The sequence below is a fragment of the Cryptotermes secundus genome, unplaced genomic scaffold (genome assembly GCF_002891405.2).
Source record: "Cryptotermes secundus unplaced genomic scaffold, Csec_1.0 scaffold592, whole genome shotgun sequence".
In the NCBI taxonomy this organism is placed as follows: Eukaryota; Metazoa; Arthropoda; class Insecta; order Blattodea; family Kalotermitidae; genus Cryptotermes; species Cryptotermes secundus.
In genome coordinates, this window is record NW_019734362.1 from 511236 (window position 1) to 528415 (window position 17180).

Here is a 17180-nt window from a genome sequence, read left to right on the forward strand (position 1 = left end):
GATACCATTGGTGGGGCTAATATCATCATAACTTACAAAAATATTTAAGTTTTTAAGGTTTACAAGTTCCAACAAATGCATCAAGTTGCCCTAATTCTTTACAAAGGATTCTGATTTATCATCAGTATTTCACTATAATTAATACAACTTAGAATACCGTATAACACTGCAACGTCGACAAGTTTATCCAATGAACTATGTACACTGATATACAATTGTATCAATTCAAACATTTCATAAGTTCTACGGTTTCATGGCAGTCATGGTTCTGATTGTGGCCTTCTGGGTTGCAAACACTGTTAGTCATGTATGGGGATACAGGCGTTTCGGAGGAAAATCCTTGCTTCCAACTTCAGTACTGATGCGTGAGGTTCAGGAATTAGCTCGGTTATATAGATATGCGGCATGGAAGGTGGCCATGAGACCCATCTCCTCGGTTTGGATGCCGTACAATCGTGTAGGGGGTTACAGATATTTCGAAGAATCATCCTGCCTCCATCTTCAAGGTTGAAGTGCGTACGTTCAGAAATTGGTTCGGTGATATATCATGGTTGCAAGCCAATTCCTGGATCTACACACTTCAACCCTGAACAAGGAGGCAGCATATTCCTCCGAACAGTCGGTATCAGCCTATAAGATTGCGTGGTGTCATAAAGTCAGAAGATCACAATCTTAAGTCAACGTTTTATACCCCTATTACCTACAAATAGTACGTTTTGATTAAGACAATTAATTTCAAAGCAATACATAGCACAGGTACTCACAGCTGCCAGTAGGCACGTGTTTTCACGAAGTGCACCTACACAGCCCGTAAATCCAATGATAAACGTCACAGTTCCTAGAAAGGAAAGAAAAATCATTAAGTATCAGTGCAATCTTTGTTATCAATTGAGCTACGTACGTTCGACGTTAATTCTATTCTTGGGCTGTTATACCGTGCGGTTATGGGCGATGTTGTCTACGTTTCGGAGGTAATACTGTCTCTGTCTTCAGAGACAAAGACAGTGGCAGTACGTACCTCCAAAACGTCGGAATCATAGCCCAAAGCCACACGGTGTAAGAACCAAAGATCAAAATAAACATCTGTAATTACGAAAGTCTAACAATCAATAACTACTCATGCTTGTTTACTCTTGGTGCCTTCAACAAAGCTTAGAAAGTGTTCCGATTATACAGAGAGAGGGTGCTGAGAACAGGGCGCTGCGGAAAATATTTTGAGACAAGAGAGTCAGAAACAAGGTGAAACATTATGGTTTGAGATCCATAAACTCATTAATTCTATTTGGAATAAGGAAGAATTGTCTTATCAGAGTAAGGAATCTACTATTGTACCAGTTTACAAGAAAGGCGATAAAAGTGACTGTAGTAATTATCGTGGGATACCATTGTTATCAATTTCACACAAAATTTTATTCAATATCCTTCTCTCAAGGCACAATGAGACAGTACATCAGCTAATCATAAACTTGAAGAAAACCTGATTCATATAGGAGGTAAGTATTGTACAATATTCTGACAGAGTTTGGGGTACCCATGAAACCAGATAGGTTGATTAAAATTTCTTTAAATGAAACTTATATCACAGTCCGTACAGGTGAACATACAATGTTTGATACGTTTCATATCCAAAATGGTCTAAAAGAAGGAGATGCTTTATCACCTTTGCTTTTCAACTATACTTTAGAGTATATCATTAGGAAGGTCACGGAAAACCAGGTGCGGCTGAAATTAAATGAGACACATCAGCTGCTGGTCTATGCTGATGATGTGTATCTACTGGGAGTTAACAGATATCGTAAGGAAGAAGGCAAAAAAAAAAACTTCAATTGACGCTAGTAAGGAGGTTGGTCTAGAAGTAAACGCGGAAAGAAATAAGTATATGTTGCTGTCTTGTCACAACAATGCAGGGCAAAATCGTAACATAAATGTAGCTAACATATGCTTTGAAAATGTGGCACAGTTCAGATATCTGGGAACGGAAGTAACAAATCGAAATTTCATTCAAGAGCAAATTAACAGGAGACTGAATTAGAGTAATGCTTGCTGTCATTCAGTCCAGAACCGTTAGTCTTCTCGTCTGCTGTCTAAAATAAATAATAAATAATAAAATAAAAACATAAAAATTAGAATACACAAAACTATAATTTTGATTGTGGTTCTGTATGGGTGTGAAATTTGGTCTTTGATACTAAGGGAGGAACATAGACTGAGGGTGTTTGAGAACAGGGTGTTGAGGAGAATGTTTGGACTTAAGAGAGATGAAGTGACAGTAGGTTAGAGAAAACTGCATAACGAGGAGTTTAACTTGTACTCTTCAAGGCAAGGAGGATAAAATTGGCAAGACATGTAGCACGAATGGGAAGAAGACGAATATATATAGGATATTGTTGAAAAAACCAGAAGGACAGAGACCACTATGAAGACCAAGACGTGTGTGGGTAGATAATATTAAAATATATCCTAGAGAGATATGATGGGATAGGATAAACTGGATCGATCTGGCTCAGGATAGACACTAGCGGAGGGATCTTGTGAACACGGTAATGAACCTTCGTTTTCCATAAAGTGCTGGGAAGTTCTTGAGCAGCTGTACAATTAGCCGCTTTTCAAGAAGGGCTCAGCCCTATGAGTGCAAGACTAATAATACCAGAAGGAATGGTTGTAACCTCTATCCTTCCGTGCTTCGTCTCTCGGCTCGTATTGTCCTGGTTTATTCAGCAATCATTGTCAATGTGTTAGGCTGTATGACGTTTGGCTGTAACAGTATGCTCAACTGTAAATGAAGTTAAAGAAAGGGCTCTTGGCCTATTTCGTAATATCACAGCATTTGCCCGGAATGTCCACGGGGCACCGAAACCGGGTCCGAATTGCAGGTATCAGGGTCGAGATCTTGCACAAGAGTAGTATTGATGTTTTTATTTCAGATTGTGCTGGGATAACAAATTAGTGCTTTCTTGGCATTCTATTTGTAAGAAAATTCTGTCACACGTATGAGTGACTACAGACGGGGTTTGGATTGGTGATTGGATTTATTGACAATTCCAGATCGTAACTATAGAGCTATCCGTAATTCACACAATCAGCAGTTCACTACAGCACATACTAATAGTCTTCTTAGCCTGCTTCACTAGCTGTTTCCTGGTAACGGATCGTAACAATGTTCTCTTTTTACGTTCTTACTGGCTGCCAAATGCCTGACAGCTGACTACACTCTACATTTGTCCTGCCCATAAAACCTCGGCACGGATCGCGTAGAAAACAGCGCTCCTCACTGTTGTAGTTCAATTGTTGCTTGTTAGGAATCTGTTGCCCAGTAGCGGGAATATTTTTACCAAGTCACTACTTAGCAACGGGTCTAGATGCTACAATACATAGATCTTCATTTTATGTGAGACATTTCAGCCGCTATACTATATACTGACAATGATGCAGTAAAACCGTCAAATATGCTGACATGTAGTAATTAAGAAACTTACTTGCCGTTCATGTCTCAACCGTAAAGGGCTTAAGTGTAGAGACAGAATTGATTGGCAAAAATTAATTTCTAGCGACATTTACATTTACAACCCCTTATATTGTAGATTGTTGTACCTACAGGTGAAGCCAGAATATGCACAATATTACGCAGTCCACTAGCAAATTATATTGTCACGTGATTGTGACAAGAGATGGGGTTCAGACCGGTAATTGGATTCATTGAACACTTACAGATCGTAACTACAAGTAACTGCAGCAGTTCACTGCAGCACGTATTAAGTCTTCTCACTCTGCTGTGTCTTCACCAATCGTTGTCTGGTAACGGTTTCCAACACCGTAGATCCCTCTTGTTCCGTGTTTACGGCGTCACGTCCTCGTTCAGTGCAGCTCCCGATCTGAACTAACTGGCTTCCAACTGCCGAACTCTCAACTCAACTCAACTTCGCTAACTCCCAGGCTGGCGGCCTTCCCACAGCAACCTCCTACTCTTCTAATTGCTGTCTCAAGACACTCTCGTAATCGGAGTTGCTCCTCGGCACGAAGCGCACAGAAAACACTGCATCGAACAGTTCCGCCATTGCTGCGTGTGCGCCTGTTGCGGCCATTACCCTGTAACGGGTCTGTGAGCAAGAACTCTCTACACTCTCAGTTTTAAAGGAATGCAAATTTAAATGTTGCTATAAATTAATGTACACTAAGTAATCTATTCTTCAGCACGTAAGCCTCTGATGATGGCTCCATAGAGCTGAAATATGTAAGGCACATTTTATTCAGTAAATGAAGCCTCTTAACTACTACATGTCATAACTGACGTGTAGATCTTAACTGCCCTCTTTTACACCTGCGTGATGAGCTATTCCAGACAATCTATACAACTTTGTTTCAGCTCAAATAATGCGGAATGTCGGATTTTAATTGCCAACGAAAGGAGAGACGAAGTTGCTGCACTGGTAAGAAAGTCTCTGGGTTGCCAGCATTTCACCTGTTCCGAACGGAACCCGAAGCTCATATTAAGGAGTGCAACGGTTCAAACTGCGTCATGGCGTTTCCGGGTGACGTGACACTTGACTATCAGAAAGCTGCAGTTTCCGCTATTACAACTACCAACACATATATGGATCTTTGTAAACTAGTAACTGTTTGTGGGATGTAAGAATTTTTTTTGTGAAACCTGTTTCGATCCTTCATGTACAAAATCTCAGATATTCGGTACGGGAATTCTGAATGTCTATAAATGTCGCCACTGTCCAATTAAGCTTCTTGATACGGATACGGGACAAAATGTGATATAAGCCATGTGGATCTGCTGACTGCCGACCAGAGTGGCCGCACGGTCTAAAAGGCATGAACTGTCTTCTCCCGCTCAAACACTGGAATCCCACTTGAGGCATGGATGTCTGTATGCGTTTATTCTGTGTTTGTGTTGTTCTGTGTGCAGACAAAGGCCTTGCGACGGGCAGATCCCCCGTCCAAGGAGTCCTACAGACTGTGTACAGATTACGAACCTGAAAAAAAAAAAACAGCCAAGGCCCAACAAAGGGCTGCAGAGCCATAATAATATGGGATCTGCTGACAGCGTAGAGTGAGATGCAACTGACGGATAATGTAAACCACTTGACGTCCCTTGCTTCAATCAGTGCCCCTAACCGGCACTTGAGCTTTCCCATTATGCATGGAGGGTGTAGTTTCCACCTCCACACACCGTTCAATTTGCACGTTTACTCTGCAATCACTTCAGACGGGAATCTTCTTCATGGGACTGGCAGTTGATGATTAACTGAGCTGACTGATGCATGCAACACACAAACCCCACGTTAGGGCCAATTACACCTGGACCAAAAGGTTGGGTTATGTACACGAAACTTACGTGGAAAGACGCTCACTTAAATCCTACTGCCAGCAGCAGTAACTAAAATACCTGATACAGACTTTTAATTGTTTTATTTTAAATGATTAACAAATTCTGTCACAATTTAGAAATAATAAATAAGAAAACACCTAAGAAAAACTCCGTGGCCTGAGTCCGCAAGCGAACTATACCGACCCAGCGACCCGCCGCTTGTCGCTTAAGTTAGTACCAACTTTAGCGGATAGAGAGTGTCGCGAGGTCAGCGCAACGAATCCCCACGGCCGTTAATTTCGGTTTTCTAGACCGGATTCGCTATTTTCTTTAAACAGCTCCTCAATTATCCTCACGAAGCTGAGTGGATCCCGTTCCAGATCCACTATCTCTCAGAAAATCTGGTAGCGCCGGGAATCAAACCCGGGACCTCTGGATCTGTAGCCAGGAACTCTGACTACCAGATCACAGAGGCGGTTAAGAAAGCACCTAATAAAGAAAGAACTGCCCAAGGATCTAAAGTAAAAACGTAAAGTTATCCTGTGCTCAACTACACACCGGGCTATGAAGTCGTAACGAGAGTGAGGGCATTATTGACTTGGGAACTTGATGGGAATCGAAGCCCGATCTGTATGTCGCCCACCTTGCAGCCTACTCATTATACCGACCGGGCTCCCGGCCTGCATAAAATTATGAAAGCCGCACACATATACACAACAATCACAACAATGGTGTACAGAAACACCTCTCCCTGTACTCCTCTCCAGTCTTACATACCATCGAATGACACATCGAGGCGACGCTTAACGCTATTTGCCACGAATATCACGCACAAAGAGTCACGCAAAATAATGTCAGTAATATTCACACAACAGACACGATATACAGAAACGAAAGACTGCCTGCTCATTTGTGACATAACTCAACGTTCACGCAATGTGTTATCTTACAATAATTCGTCGCTATGGTGACACGAAATTGTGTAATTTCGGAGCTTTCGAATTACTGTTACAGTGCCCTTATTGTCACGAGACAGAATGACTATAGACGGGGTTTAGATTGGTAACCGGACTTATTGAACTTTCACAACTCGTAACTACTAGTAAGGATTATGCTCTCACTGTTATACAAAATTAACAAGTCATTAGAGTCTATTACAGTCTTCACTATTCGTTGCTTGGTAGCGGCTTCAAAGACGGACGTTCCCCTTCCTCTGGGTTCCGGAACTGTCCCTGGCCTCAGCTACTAGCTTCTGACAGCAACGGTTCACAACATCTGAATCACATCAGTTATCTAACTCAGTGTTCCGAAACCGGTGTACCGCAGCACACTGGTGTGCCGTCACATGGTGAAAGGTGTGACGCGAACTTTTACCTATTGTAAGAAATTAATTGTAGAATTTAATTAGTTTTATTTTATCCCAGTTACTGTGTTTCATATACTTGTATTTTATTCTCAGCCACTGCACTGATTAAATAAGATGATGCTTGTTTATTCTTTATTGCATGCCGTGATATTTTATGTATAGCAATGTTGTATTCTAAGAAATTGAACGTAAATTATTTACTCACAGCTGTTGTTATATCATAGTTTTCATTATTGATTTATTTTTGTTTTTCTCGCATCTACGCGGCTTGTTTGGTAAACTTGCCGCATGTTCTGTGTACGTCCTTTTCCTTAAAACTGCAGAGATTATCAAGGGTTTCCCTGTCTTTTATAACGCTATTTTGGTTATCACGAGGAAAAGTGTTAACGCGAATATTTGAATGCGTGTTATTGTCATTTTCAACTAGATATTTGTGAGAACTGGACTTCTCGACGTTAACTGAAATTAAGACAACAAAGAGGGAGCGCTCAAATCCATCGATGAAGAAATGAGACTTGCGTTGTCAACGATTCCACCACGGATCAGTCGCCTGTGTGCAGCTACGCAGGCCAAGTATCACATTGAAGGTATGAGTAGGATTACTGTATTTACTTTAATAGTAATAGAAGTGTATTTTCTACACTCTACAGTGAATTAAAGTTCATTAATTGTTAATAAACGTACGAGTCGATTTCTGTTTAATTATAAAAAATAATAATATTATAGCAATAAGTTGATCACGTTACATATTTATATTAATTGTCTGATATCATGTTTCTTTGAGGGGAATAACATTTTTGTGTGCCGTGTTGAGTCATGGATACTTCATGGTGTGCCGCGAGTAGAAAAGGGTTGCGGAACACTGATATCACTCATTGTAACTCTTGTCTTGTCTTGCTTATAAATCTCGGCACGGACGGCACAGAAAACACCATTCCTCTGTTGTAGTGGAACTGTTACTTTCGCGTCTGTTTGGGTGAATATATGATCGCTACTGAGCCATAGTCCAGCAACGGCCGCTGTTTGCAGAGCAACAGCTGTCGTATGGTAGACCAGTTGCCTAGCAACTGGTCTACATACCACAATGTATATTACTGTATGGCGGTAATTCAGGAAGGCTTTAGGTTTTCTTATAGGAAGATGAGAGGGATTAGATTTTCTAACAAGAAGTGGAATGGCCTCAGTCTCATCACCTGTCACCTTGAGCACTGCGCGCGTGCGCGTGCACACACACCCACAAACACACACATACACACACTCTCTCTCTCTCTTTCTCTATCCGCACAGAACTACTCTTAAAATAACAGTAAATAATGTATAAAAAGTGCCCCCAAAACAAGTAAATAAACCTAGTACAAGGTTAGAAAAACACCCACATACATGGACCGCTCCTTATTGGTTCTCCTTAAATGAAAATAAATGTTAACATACCTACAAACTAAACTAGACCTACGGATCAGACCGATGAAATGCAATTCCACGCAGCCGACATTATAAAACAAGAAGTTCTGGGAACAACTAATCGCTGTCTTTCCTTTGATACAACACGGCCGCATAGAAAATGACGTGTCCAACAATTCTTATATTTTCTTCACACATTTATTACGCATAATCTGCAGAATCTGCAATAAATGCATATGTTCAAAAAGTACTGGCTCGTGAATGATGTGTGTTCAGTGGCGTAACTCATATATTTCTTTTTTGTTCACTTAGGTATCATTTTAATTCTTGCATTGGGGACTTAACGTTCATACATTTATCGTCCGTCAATATTGCAACACTTGTTTATTTACCACTTAATCTTAATCTTAGTTTAACATTTTACACTTTGACACAACCAAGATTAAGTGGTAAAACAAGTGTTGCAATATTGACGGACGATGAATACATGGACGTTAAGTTAAACAATTGCAACAGGATGCTGTCTGGTAGAGTTAGGACGGTGTGTCTTTCCAGTCCATGTGTAGTTTCGCTATTGTCTAGTAGGATCACTGCTAGTGCATTAGTGTGGTTTTCTAATTTTCTTAAATATTTGATATTCTAGTTTTTTATTTCACTGAGAACTGTCTTCATTTGTAGATCTTCATGAATCCTGTGGTTGTTTATGTATCTAGGTGCGTTCAGAATGGATCGGAGAGTCTTGGATTGAAAGCGATAGAGGATTTCGATGCTGGAAGTGGAGACTGTCCCCCATAGCTGAATTCCACAGGTCCACATGGGTTGGAGTACTGCTCTGTATAGGAGGAGTTTGCCTTCAGTTGATAGTGTTGACCTTCCGAGTAGGCAATGCATTTGTTTCGCTTTTAAATTGAGCTGCTTTCTTTCTTCTTTTTTTTATGTGCTTTGCTCATGTCAGTCATCTATCGATTTGCTTAGATTTGCTTTAATTCTCCATTTCTTCGCCCAATCGTCAGTCTTACTGAGCGCGGTTTGGAATTTCATTGAGGCTACCGCTAGATCTTCATATGTTGCGAGTGTATCCTTTGTCACGGTAACGTCTCTGCAAAGCCGTTGACCGGCGACAAAAGTGGGATACATATAGGTAGGTAAGTCAATAATTAACCGCAATGTAGCTATAAATTTTATTTCAATATAAATAGAAAACTTACATTAGCATAATTTTTCAACATAGTCCCCTTGCTTTTCAACGCACTTGGTCCATCGTTGCACAAGCTTCCTGATGCCCTCAGAAAAGGTTTTCGGCTGAGCAGCAAGCCACACATGCACCGCTTCATTCACTTCTTGGTCCGAGGTGAATCGACGGCCCCTTAATGCCTCTTTGAGTGGACCAAACAAGTGGTAGTCAGTAGGGGCGAGATCAGGACTATACGGAGGATGAGCTATTACATCCAACTTGAGTTTCCGGAGGGTTTCAGCAGTGTGGGCAGCAGTGTGGGCAGCAGTATGTGGACGGGCATTGTCGTGCAACAACACAACACCTTTCGACAGTAGTCCTCGGCGTTTGCTTCGAATTGCAGGCTTTAGCCTGTCAGTAAGCATCTCACTGTAACGAGCACTGTTTATTGTTATGCCTCTCTCCTGATAACGTTCCAATACTGGGCCTTGTGAGACCCAAAAAACTGTAAGCACCAGTTTTCCTGCGGATGGTTGGCTTTTGAACGTTTTCTTGCTGGGCGATTGTGGATGTTTCCATTCCATACTCTGCCGTTTACTCTCCGGCTGGCAATGATGGATCCATGTTTCGTCAGCAGTGATGATTCTGTCTAAGAAGACGTCACGTTCTTTACCATAGCGATCCAAATGTTGTTGGCAGATGTCCAAGAGCGTTTGTCTGTGCAACACTGTGAGTTGTTTTGGGACCCATCTTGCACAGACTTTATGAAACCCAAGTCTGTCGTGGATGATTTCGTAGGCAGAACCATCACTAATTTGCAGACGATCTGCCACTTCATCAATTGTCACTCGCCTGTCTGACAGAACCATGTCACGTGCACGCTCAATGTTGTCCTCATTTGTGGCCGTGGATGGTCGTCCGGCTCCTTCCTCATGCGTAACATTTGTGCGAACATTTTTTAATTTTTCAATCCATTCGTAGACATTCCGTTGCGGCAAAACACTGTTCCCGTATTGTGCTGAAAGTCTTTGATGGACTGCGGCCCCTGATACACCTTCCGACCAAAAAAACTGGATCACTGAACGTTGCTCTTCTTTGGTGCAAACAGCAAGCGGAGCAGCCATGATTAACGGCAAGGCAGCGAAGATGGAACTGACCTAGCAACATCAAACCTGCGCAGAAATAATGACAAGGAAACCACGCATGCGATGCTGCGCAAAACGGCAGTGCTGCCAACAGAAACACAAATACAACTGCACTGCGGATAATTATTGACTTCCCCTCGTATAAACACACAGACTGACGGGGGGGATTTATGAAGTACGCCGTTGGGACGGGCTCAAATGCCATGATATACGAGGGTAAGTCAATAAGTAAGTTACAAATTGATATATAACTTAAACAAATAAGAGTACTTATTTGAAAAATGCTTTTATTTCTCAACATAATCTCCCTGTACACTGAGGCACTTGTCCCATCGTTTCACAAGCTCCTGAAAACCAGCAGCATATTTTTTTTTGGGCTGCTGTCGGAACCAGGTGGTGACTTCCCTTTCTACAGCTTCAGCGTCCGGAAAATGTTCGGCCGAAAGATGATGTTTAAGAGGGCCGAACAAATGGAAGTCGCTTGGAGCAAGCCTCATCACCTGTGATAATTCGGGCTAGCATATCGTGTCCTTCATCGTGGTAGCGATTGAGGTGCTGTAAGGCCAGACCCATTCTTTGCATTTTGTGTTGTGGGGTCAGCACGCGCGGCACCCATCGTGCAGACTTTGTGAAAACCTAACCTGTCATGCATTATGAGGTAGGACATCACGTATAAACACGCCTGGTTCCAACAGCAGCCCAAAGAATTTTATGCTGCTGGCTTTCGGGGGCTTGTGAAACTATGGGACAAGTGCTGTAATGTACAAGGAGATTATGTTGAAAAATAAAATCATTTTTCAAATCAGTACTCTTATTTCTTTAAGTTCTATATCCATTTGTAACTTACGTATTGACTTACTTACGTCCACATCAAGTTTCATAAAAATTGTATCAAGCATTCAAAACTTAATAGGAAGGGGTGATCCACAAAAGACACAGAGAGCAAGGTGATCGCATCAGCCTACTTTTATTTTCAAAATAAGGAAACTATGCTAATAATTAACAAGAGTATACAGCGAGTCTTCTTGACAGCATAGGCAGGAAGCCAACTTACGCTCTTTGTGTAGATCACACTTGTTAGGGGAGTGCCTCAAAATGTGTTAGTAGAGGTGGGGAGACCTCACTGCATATCAGTGTTACAGAACGCTTCATTCAGTAATCAAAGAACTGGATTGCGATGGATAAAAACTGCAATAACACAACGAGATAAACTAACACATAAAAAAACAAAACAAAAAAGACAAGCTCAGTGGCCTGTAGTCAGCTAGCGAAGTATATCGACCGAGCGAGCACCGCTTGTCGGCGAAGTTAATGTCGGTTGTTTTCTTTTTCGGGTAAAGAAGAGCATGGTTTCGGAAGCTGGGTTTTCTTCTGTCTTCGGGTAAAATTTTTTCACTCACTGAGTGGATCAAAGCTATATCCGCGGACGACAAGAGTAGTTTTCGACAAAACATAAAATTGTAAATGCCGGAGATTAACTGAGGCAGAAAGTAAGAGAAAGCAACTCCGAAAAAATCTACAATTTATTCTTATACCTGCGAACAATACAGGAATTAATACCGAACCCCATACAAAAGCAAAAGAACATTTTCGTTTTGGATTAAACTGAACCAGTCTTTTAGTTTTGTCATACAAGTACATCTGCAGCTTTCAGCAGTAAGTTTCACACATTACGGTGACGACGGAGGCACAGTCAGGTTCTGAAACGTGTTTCTCTAACCATAACCAGATGACGATGAATATATAATTAGCAACACATTTCGTCACAATGCTTCGGCTCATTCAGCACACAGAGATACTTTGCCGTGTGTGTTAACAGGGCCTATGGAAGGTGGTCATTGCGAAAGTGGTTCGCACACTGTACGCATAATAACATTCGAGACCTCACAACAGATCAGTATTTCTCGCTAAAAATACAAGTAACCAACTCATTGTAAGATTTGAGGCTTTCACGGCGGTGACTATGAAGAAAGCAGTCTTCTGGGATTTGGCACCGTGTATATGTGGTGTTAACCGACGTTTCGGAGGAACGTATTGCCTCCATCTTCAGGGTAGAAGAAAAAAATAAGAAATCCGCAAGCGAAGAGACCGTGAAAACCGGTAAAAGCAGTCTGCAGCGGTTCTCACGGTCTCTTCGCTTGCGGATTTCTTATATTTTTCTTCTACCCTGAAGATGGAGGCAATACGTTCCTCCGAAACGTCGGTTAACACCACATATACACGGTGCCAAATCCCAGAAGACTGCTTTCTTCATAACTAACTCTTGTTTCATGTAGGGTACATTTACAGCGGCTGCGTGCGTTACAGCTGAAGGTTACCACACAGCTAGGCCGCGCCATAGCTGAAGCGCTTAGTCACTGGGGTCACTGGTTAGTCCGGCCCGGAGTCGAGTTCTGGTCCAGTCAAGTGGGATTTGTGCTGTACAAAGTGGTGCTGGGGAAGTTTTGTTCTGAATACTTCGGTTTCCCCTGCCAAATCTTCATTCCATCAAATTCTTCATTATCATAATCATCCGGGGCAGGTACAATAGGCCAAGCAGTGGCCGACGTGCCGAGTGGACCCAGATGGACTCCACCCCCTACTATGCGAATAATACCACACAGCTATTCATTGCACAAAGTACATAAAAAAAAAGGTAGCGTAGTTGGTTGAGGCACTGTGCTACAAGTCGGAGCGTAGCAGCTTCGGTTCCTTACGAGGTCACTGGATTTTTCAGTTGACCTAATCCTTCCAGCCGCACTATGGCCCTGGGGTCCACTTAGCCTCTGACAGAAATGAGTATCAGGAATCTTCCTGGGGGTTAAAGGGCGGTCGGCGGGTAAGGCTAACAAAATCACCGTCATCTGTGAGCCGACTGTATAGAAAATGTGGTAGCCTCGACCTTTCACAATCCTATGTGCCTTCATGGCTTGTTACAGGGATAACTTTACGTTTTTTTTTACCAATTCATTATTCCAGAATCACCATGATTCGAAGTTATACAGTCTAGCTCGGTCTACTTATTAAGAGAGTTTTAAAATAACCCACAAAGCTGCCGCCACCGCCGCCGCACCACCACCACCACTACTACTGCTGCTGCTGCTGCTATTACTACCACTACCACCACCAACACCGCCACTTCTGCTACTACTACAATCACCACCACCACTACTACTACCACCACCGCCAAAATTCAAGAATTGATGACGTCTTTATTACTGAAACCCACTACAAAATCATGGGTGCGTCTTACAATTGATGGCGTCTTTTCTAATGGAACCCAAGACTAAATTATGGGTGCGTCTTATAATCGATGACGTCTTTTTTTCTTGAAATCAACTACTATATTATTGGCGCGTCTTACACTCGATGGTGTCTTATTTACTGGAACCCAAGACTAAATTATGGGCGCGTCTTACAGTCGATGGAGTCTTTTCTACTGAATCCCACGACTAAATTATGGGTGCGTCTTACAATCGATGGAGTCTTTTCTACTGAATCCCACGACTAAATTATGGGTGCGTCTTACAATCGATGGCGTCTTTTTTCCTGAAGCCAACTATTATATTATGGGTGTGTCTTAAAACCGATGGCGTCTTTCTTACTGGAACCCCAAGACCAAATTATGGGTGCATCTTATAATCAATGGCGTCGTTTTTACTAGAACCCAACACTAAATTATGGGTGCGTCTTACAATCGATGGAGTCCTTTTTACTGAAACCCACGTCTAAATTATGGGTGCGTCTTACAATCGATGGCGTCTTTCTTACTGGAACCCAAGACCAACTTATGGGTGCATCTTACAATCAATGGCGTCGTTTTTACTAAAACCCAAGACTAAATTATGGGTGCGTCTTACAATCGATGGCGTCGTTTTTACTAGAACCCAAGACTAAATTGTGGGTGCGTCTTACAATCGATGGAGTCTTTTTTACTGAAACCCACTACTAAATTATGGGTGCGTCTTACAATCGATGGCGTCTTGGAGTCTAGGTTATACGGTACCTCACTTGTAAATCCTACTGCAGAACTCTGCTGTTAAGTGTACACTGTACACTTCCATACTCTTGAGATATAAATGAAGAAAACCATGCTTCGAAAGGTTACCTGACAAACTATTGCGAGTTTTTTCTGTATCTCAAGAAAGGGAAATATGTGCTCTCCTAACTAGAGAAATGAATAGTTCCCTTAAGTATTTAGTTAGAAAAGTCTTCATTTAATAAAACGTGGACGTAAAGCCTTAACAGCTCCCCTCAGGACACTGAAATCGAAATGCATTCAGCGGCAGAAAGGCTGTGGTTAGGGCGGGTTGGGGAGGGACTTCGTAACTCGGTTATACAGGAGAATCGATTTGTGTTCCTGTAGTCAGCGTAATGGGTAAACTCTCGTGGGGGAGATCCCTTTTCACACCGCTTCGGAGGTAGCGGATCTGTGAACCCATGGCTTGTACGAGATTTGAGGATCTCTGGTAACCACCTACGAGGCTACACAGTGTCATCACCTACAAGAGCAATGACTCATGTTGTCACGAAGGTAATCCGACGTTCTACAAAGGGTAAAATCTCACAAAACAAAGTACAGATTGGATTATTTGCATGTACAGAATGTCGGCATGCCTTGAGCTCAGTTGCATCAGTAGAGAGACAGGTTCTTGGGAAAACGAACTACTCGCTTTAAACTCTATAGGTCAGTGTTCCGCAACCTTTTTCTACTCACGGCACCCCATGAAGTATCCATGACTCAACACGGCACACCAAAATGTTATTCCCCTCAAAAACGTATGATATCAAACAATTTATATAAATACGTAACGTGGTCAACTTATTACTATAATATTATTATATTGTTATTTTATTATCATTAAACAGAAATCGACTCCTGCATTTAATAACAATCAATGAACTTTAATTCACTGTAGAGTGTAGAAAATACACTTCTATTACTATTAAATTAAATACAGTAATTCTACTCATACCTTCAATGTGATACTTGCGCCTGCGTAGCTGCACACCAGGCGACTGATCCGTGGTGGAATAGTTGACAACGCAAGTCTCATTTCTTCATCGATGGATTTGAGCCGCTCAGTCTTTGATATCTTAATTTCAGTTAACGACCAGAAGCCCAGTTCACACAAATATGTAGTTGAAAATGGCAATAACACATGAACTGCCATATCGGAGATAGCCGGGTATCCACTCCTTATTGCCAACCAAAAACGTATCCAAAGGCACTTCAAGAAGTCTTAGTTTCAAAGTTCTGTCTGCTTTTAAATCTGCGAGTTTCTCTTGTATATTAATCGGAAGATGTTCTGAATTCACAACAAATGGATCATGAACCCAGTCGAAATCTTGTACACTCTCTCCAAAAAAATATTGAGTTTTTGCTGCAGCATTTCTAAATGTTCTTTAATTGTGTCCATCACCACTTTATTGCCGTCAGCAAGTGGCCAGACAGTCGGGGACATCTCAAACGACCCATATGTAATTCTCTAACTAGGAACCAAAATTTGCGAACTACTTCAGAGCACAGCTGTGATAGAACTGAAACAATTGTAAAACGCGGGATCTCTACTCTTCAAACAGAAGAAGTGACATTTACGAGTATACAGACTTATTTTTGAAATATTTGTAATTTTAAATGAAGTCCAACAATCGGTGGGTGCATCGTTACAAGAAGAAAGTCAAAAAGTTGAAGAAGCTCTAACTACTAACAAACAGGGGCAAATACCGAAACAGTGTTGTAAAAGACAGGAGAACCCATACTAAATCCCTGCAGTTTTAGGGAAAAGCACGTACACAGAACATGCGGCAAGCATATCAAAAAGCTGCGTAGATGCGAGAAAAATAAAAATACATCAATAATGAAAACTATGATATAACAACAACTGTGAGTGAATAATTTACGTTTAATTTCTTAGAATACAACATTACTGTACATAAAAAATAAACACGCATCATCTTATTTAATCAGTGCAGTGGTTGAGAATAAGATACAAGCATATGAAACATGGTAACTGGGATAAAATAAAACGAATAAAATTCGACAGTTAATTTCTTACAATAGGTAAAAGATCGCGTCACACCTTTCACCTTGTGACGGCACACGGGTTGCGGAACACTGCTATAGGTTATGTACTGAATAACAGGGCTGTTGTGTAAGTGATGTATCAAAAGGACGTCGAAGTATGTGGCCGTGATCTATTTAATCCTTCCAGACACAATCCATTTTTCTTCTCTTTCATCTTATACTGTTTTCCTTTCATCTTTCTCGTTACCTTTGACTCTTATGCTTCCCAGCGTACTCCATGTACTCCTTCTCCCTCTCCACCTCAGGAACCAACTAATGGTTGCCATACTGAGAATTCTGTCCTGACCCGACTTTAGGTTCTGAAAAGTTTTATTGTTATCCAGTAGTTTGCCTTAAGGTACTGTAGAAAACCAGGAAACGTCTCCGTTAGGATAGCCGAGATTCGAAACCACGCCTGTTGAATGCGAGACAGGGGCACTAACCATTCGAACGTGACACTAGGCTGGTAGTAAGTGCGACACATCTGCTTCCGGATTTCCAGTTAAATTATCATATCAAAGAATGACGGCACATTTTCATTTTCAACCACTGCAAATATACTGTCATGATTTAGGGGGTTGTGCGTGATTTATAAGACGGCTTTTGGATAGTATGATTGGACTTATTGATACTTTATACACACCACTCGGAACTACAGGCAATTATAGCGCTTTCTCTGATCTACACACTTTACAGTTCACCGTCACACACACACTACTGTTGTAAGTCTT

At 41.6% G+C, this 17180-nt stretch overlaps 1 protein-coding gene across 6 annotated transcripts in view; it reads right to left on the reverse strand.

Annotated features, from left to right (window-relative positions):
• The window catches only part of LOC111868877 (tetraspanin-5), a 427945-nt gene that overhangs the window by 48219 nt on the left and 362546 nt on the right, over positions 1-17180 (reverse strand). For all 6 annotated transcript variants that reach the window (XM_033753220.1, XM_023859932.2, XM_023859930.2 and 3 more), the window contains one exon: positions 765-838. In XM_033753220.1, coding sequence (XP_033609111.1) covers positions 765-838 — 74 coding nt within the window. The remainder of the gene's footprint in view (positions 1-764; positions 839-17180) is intronic.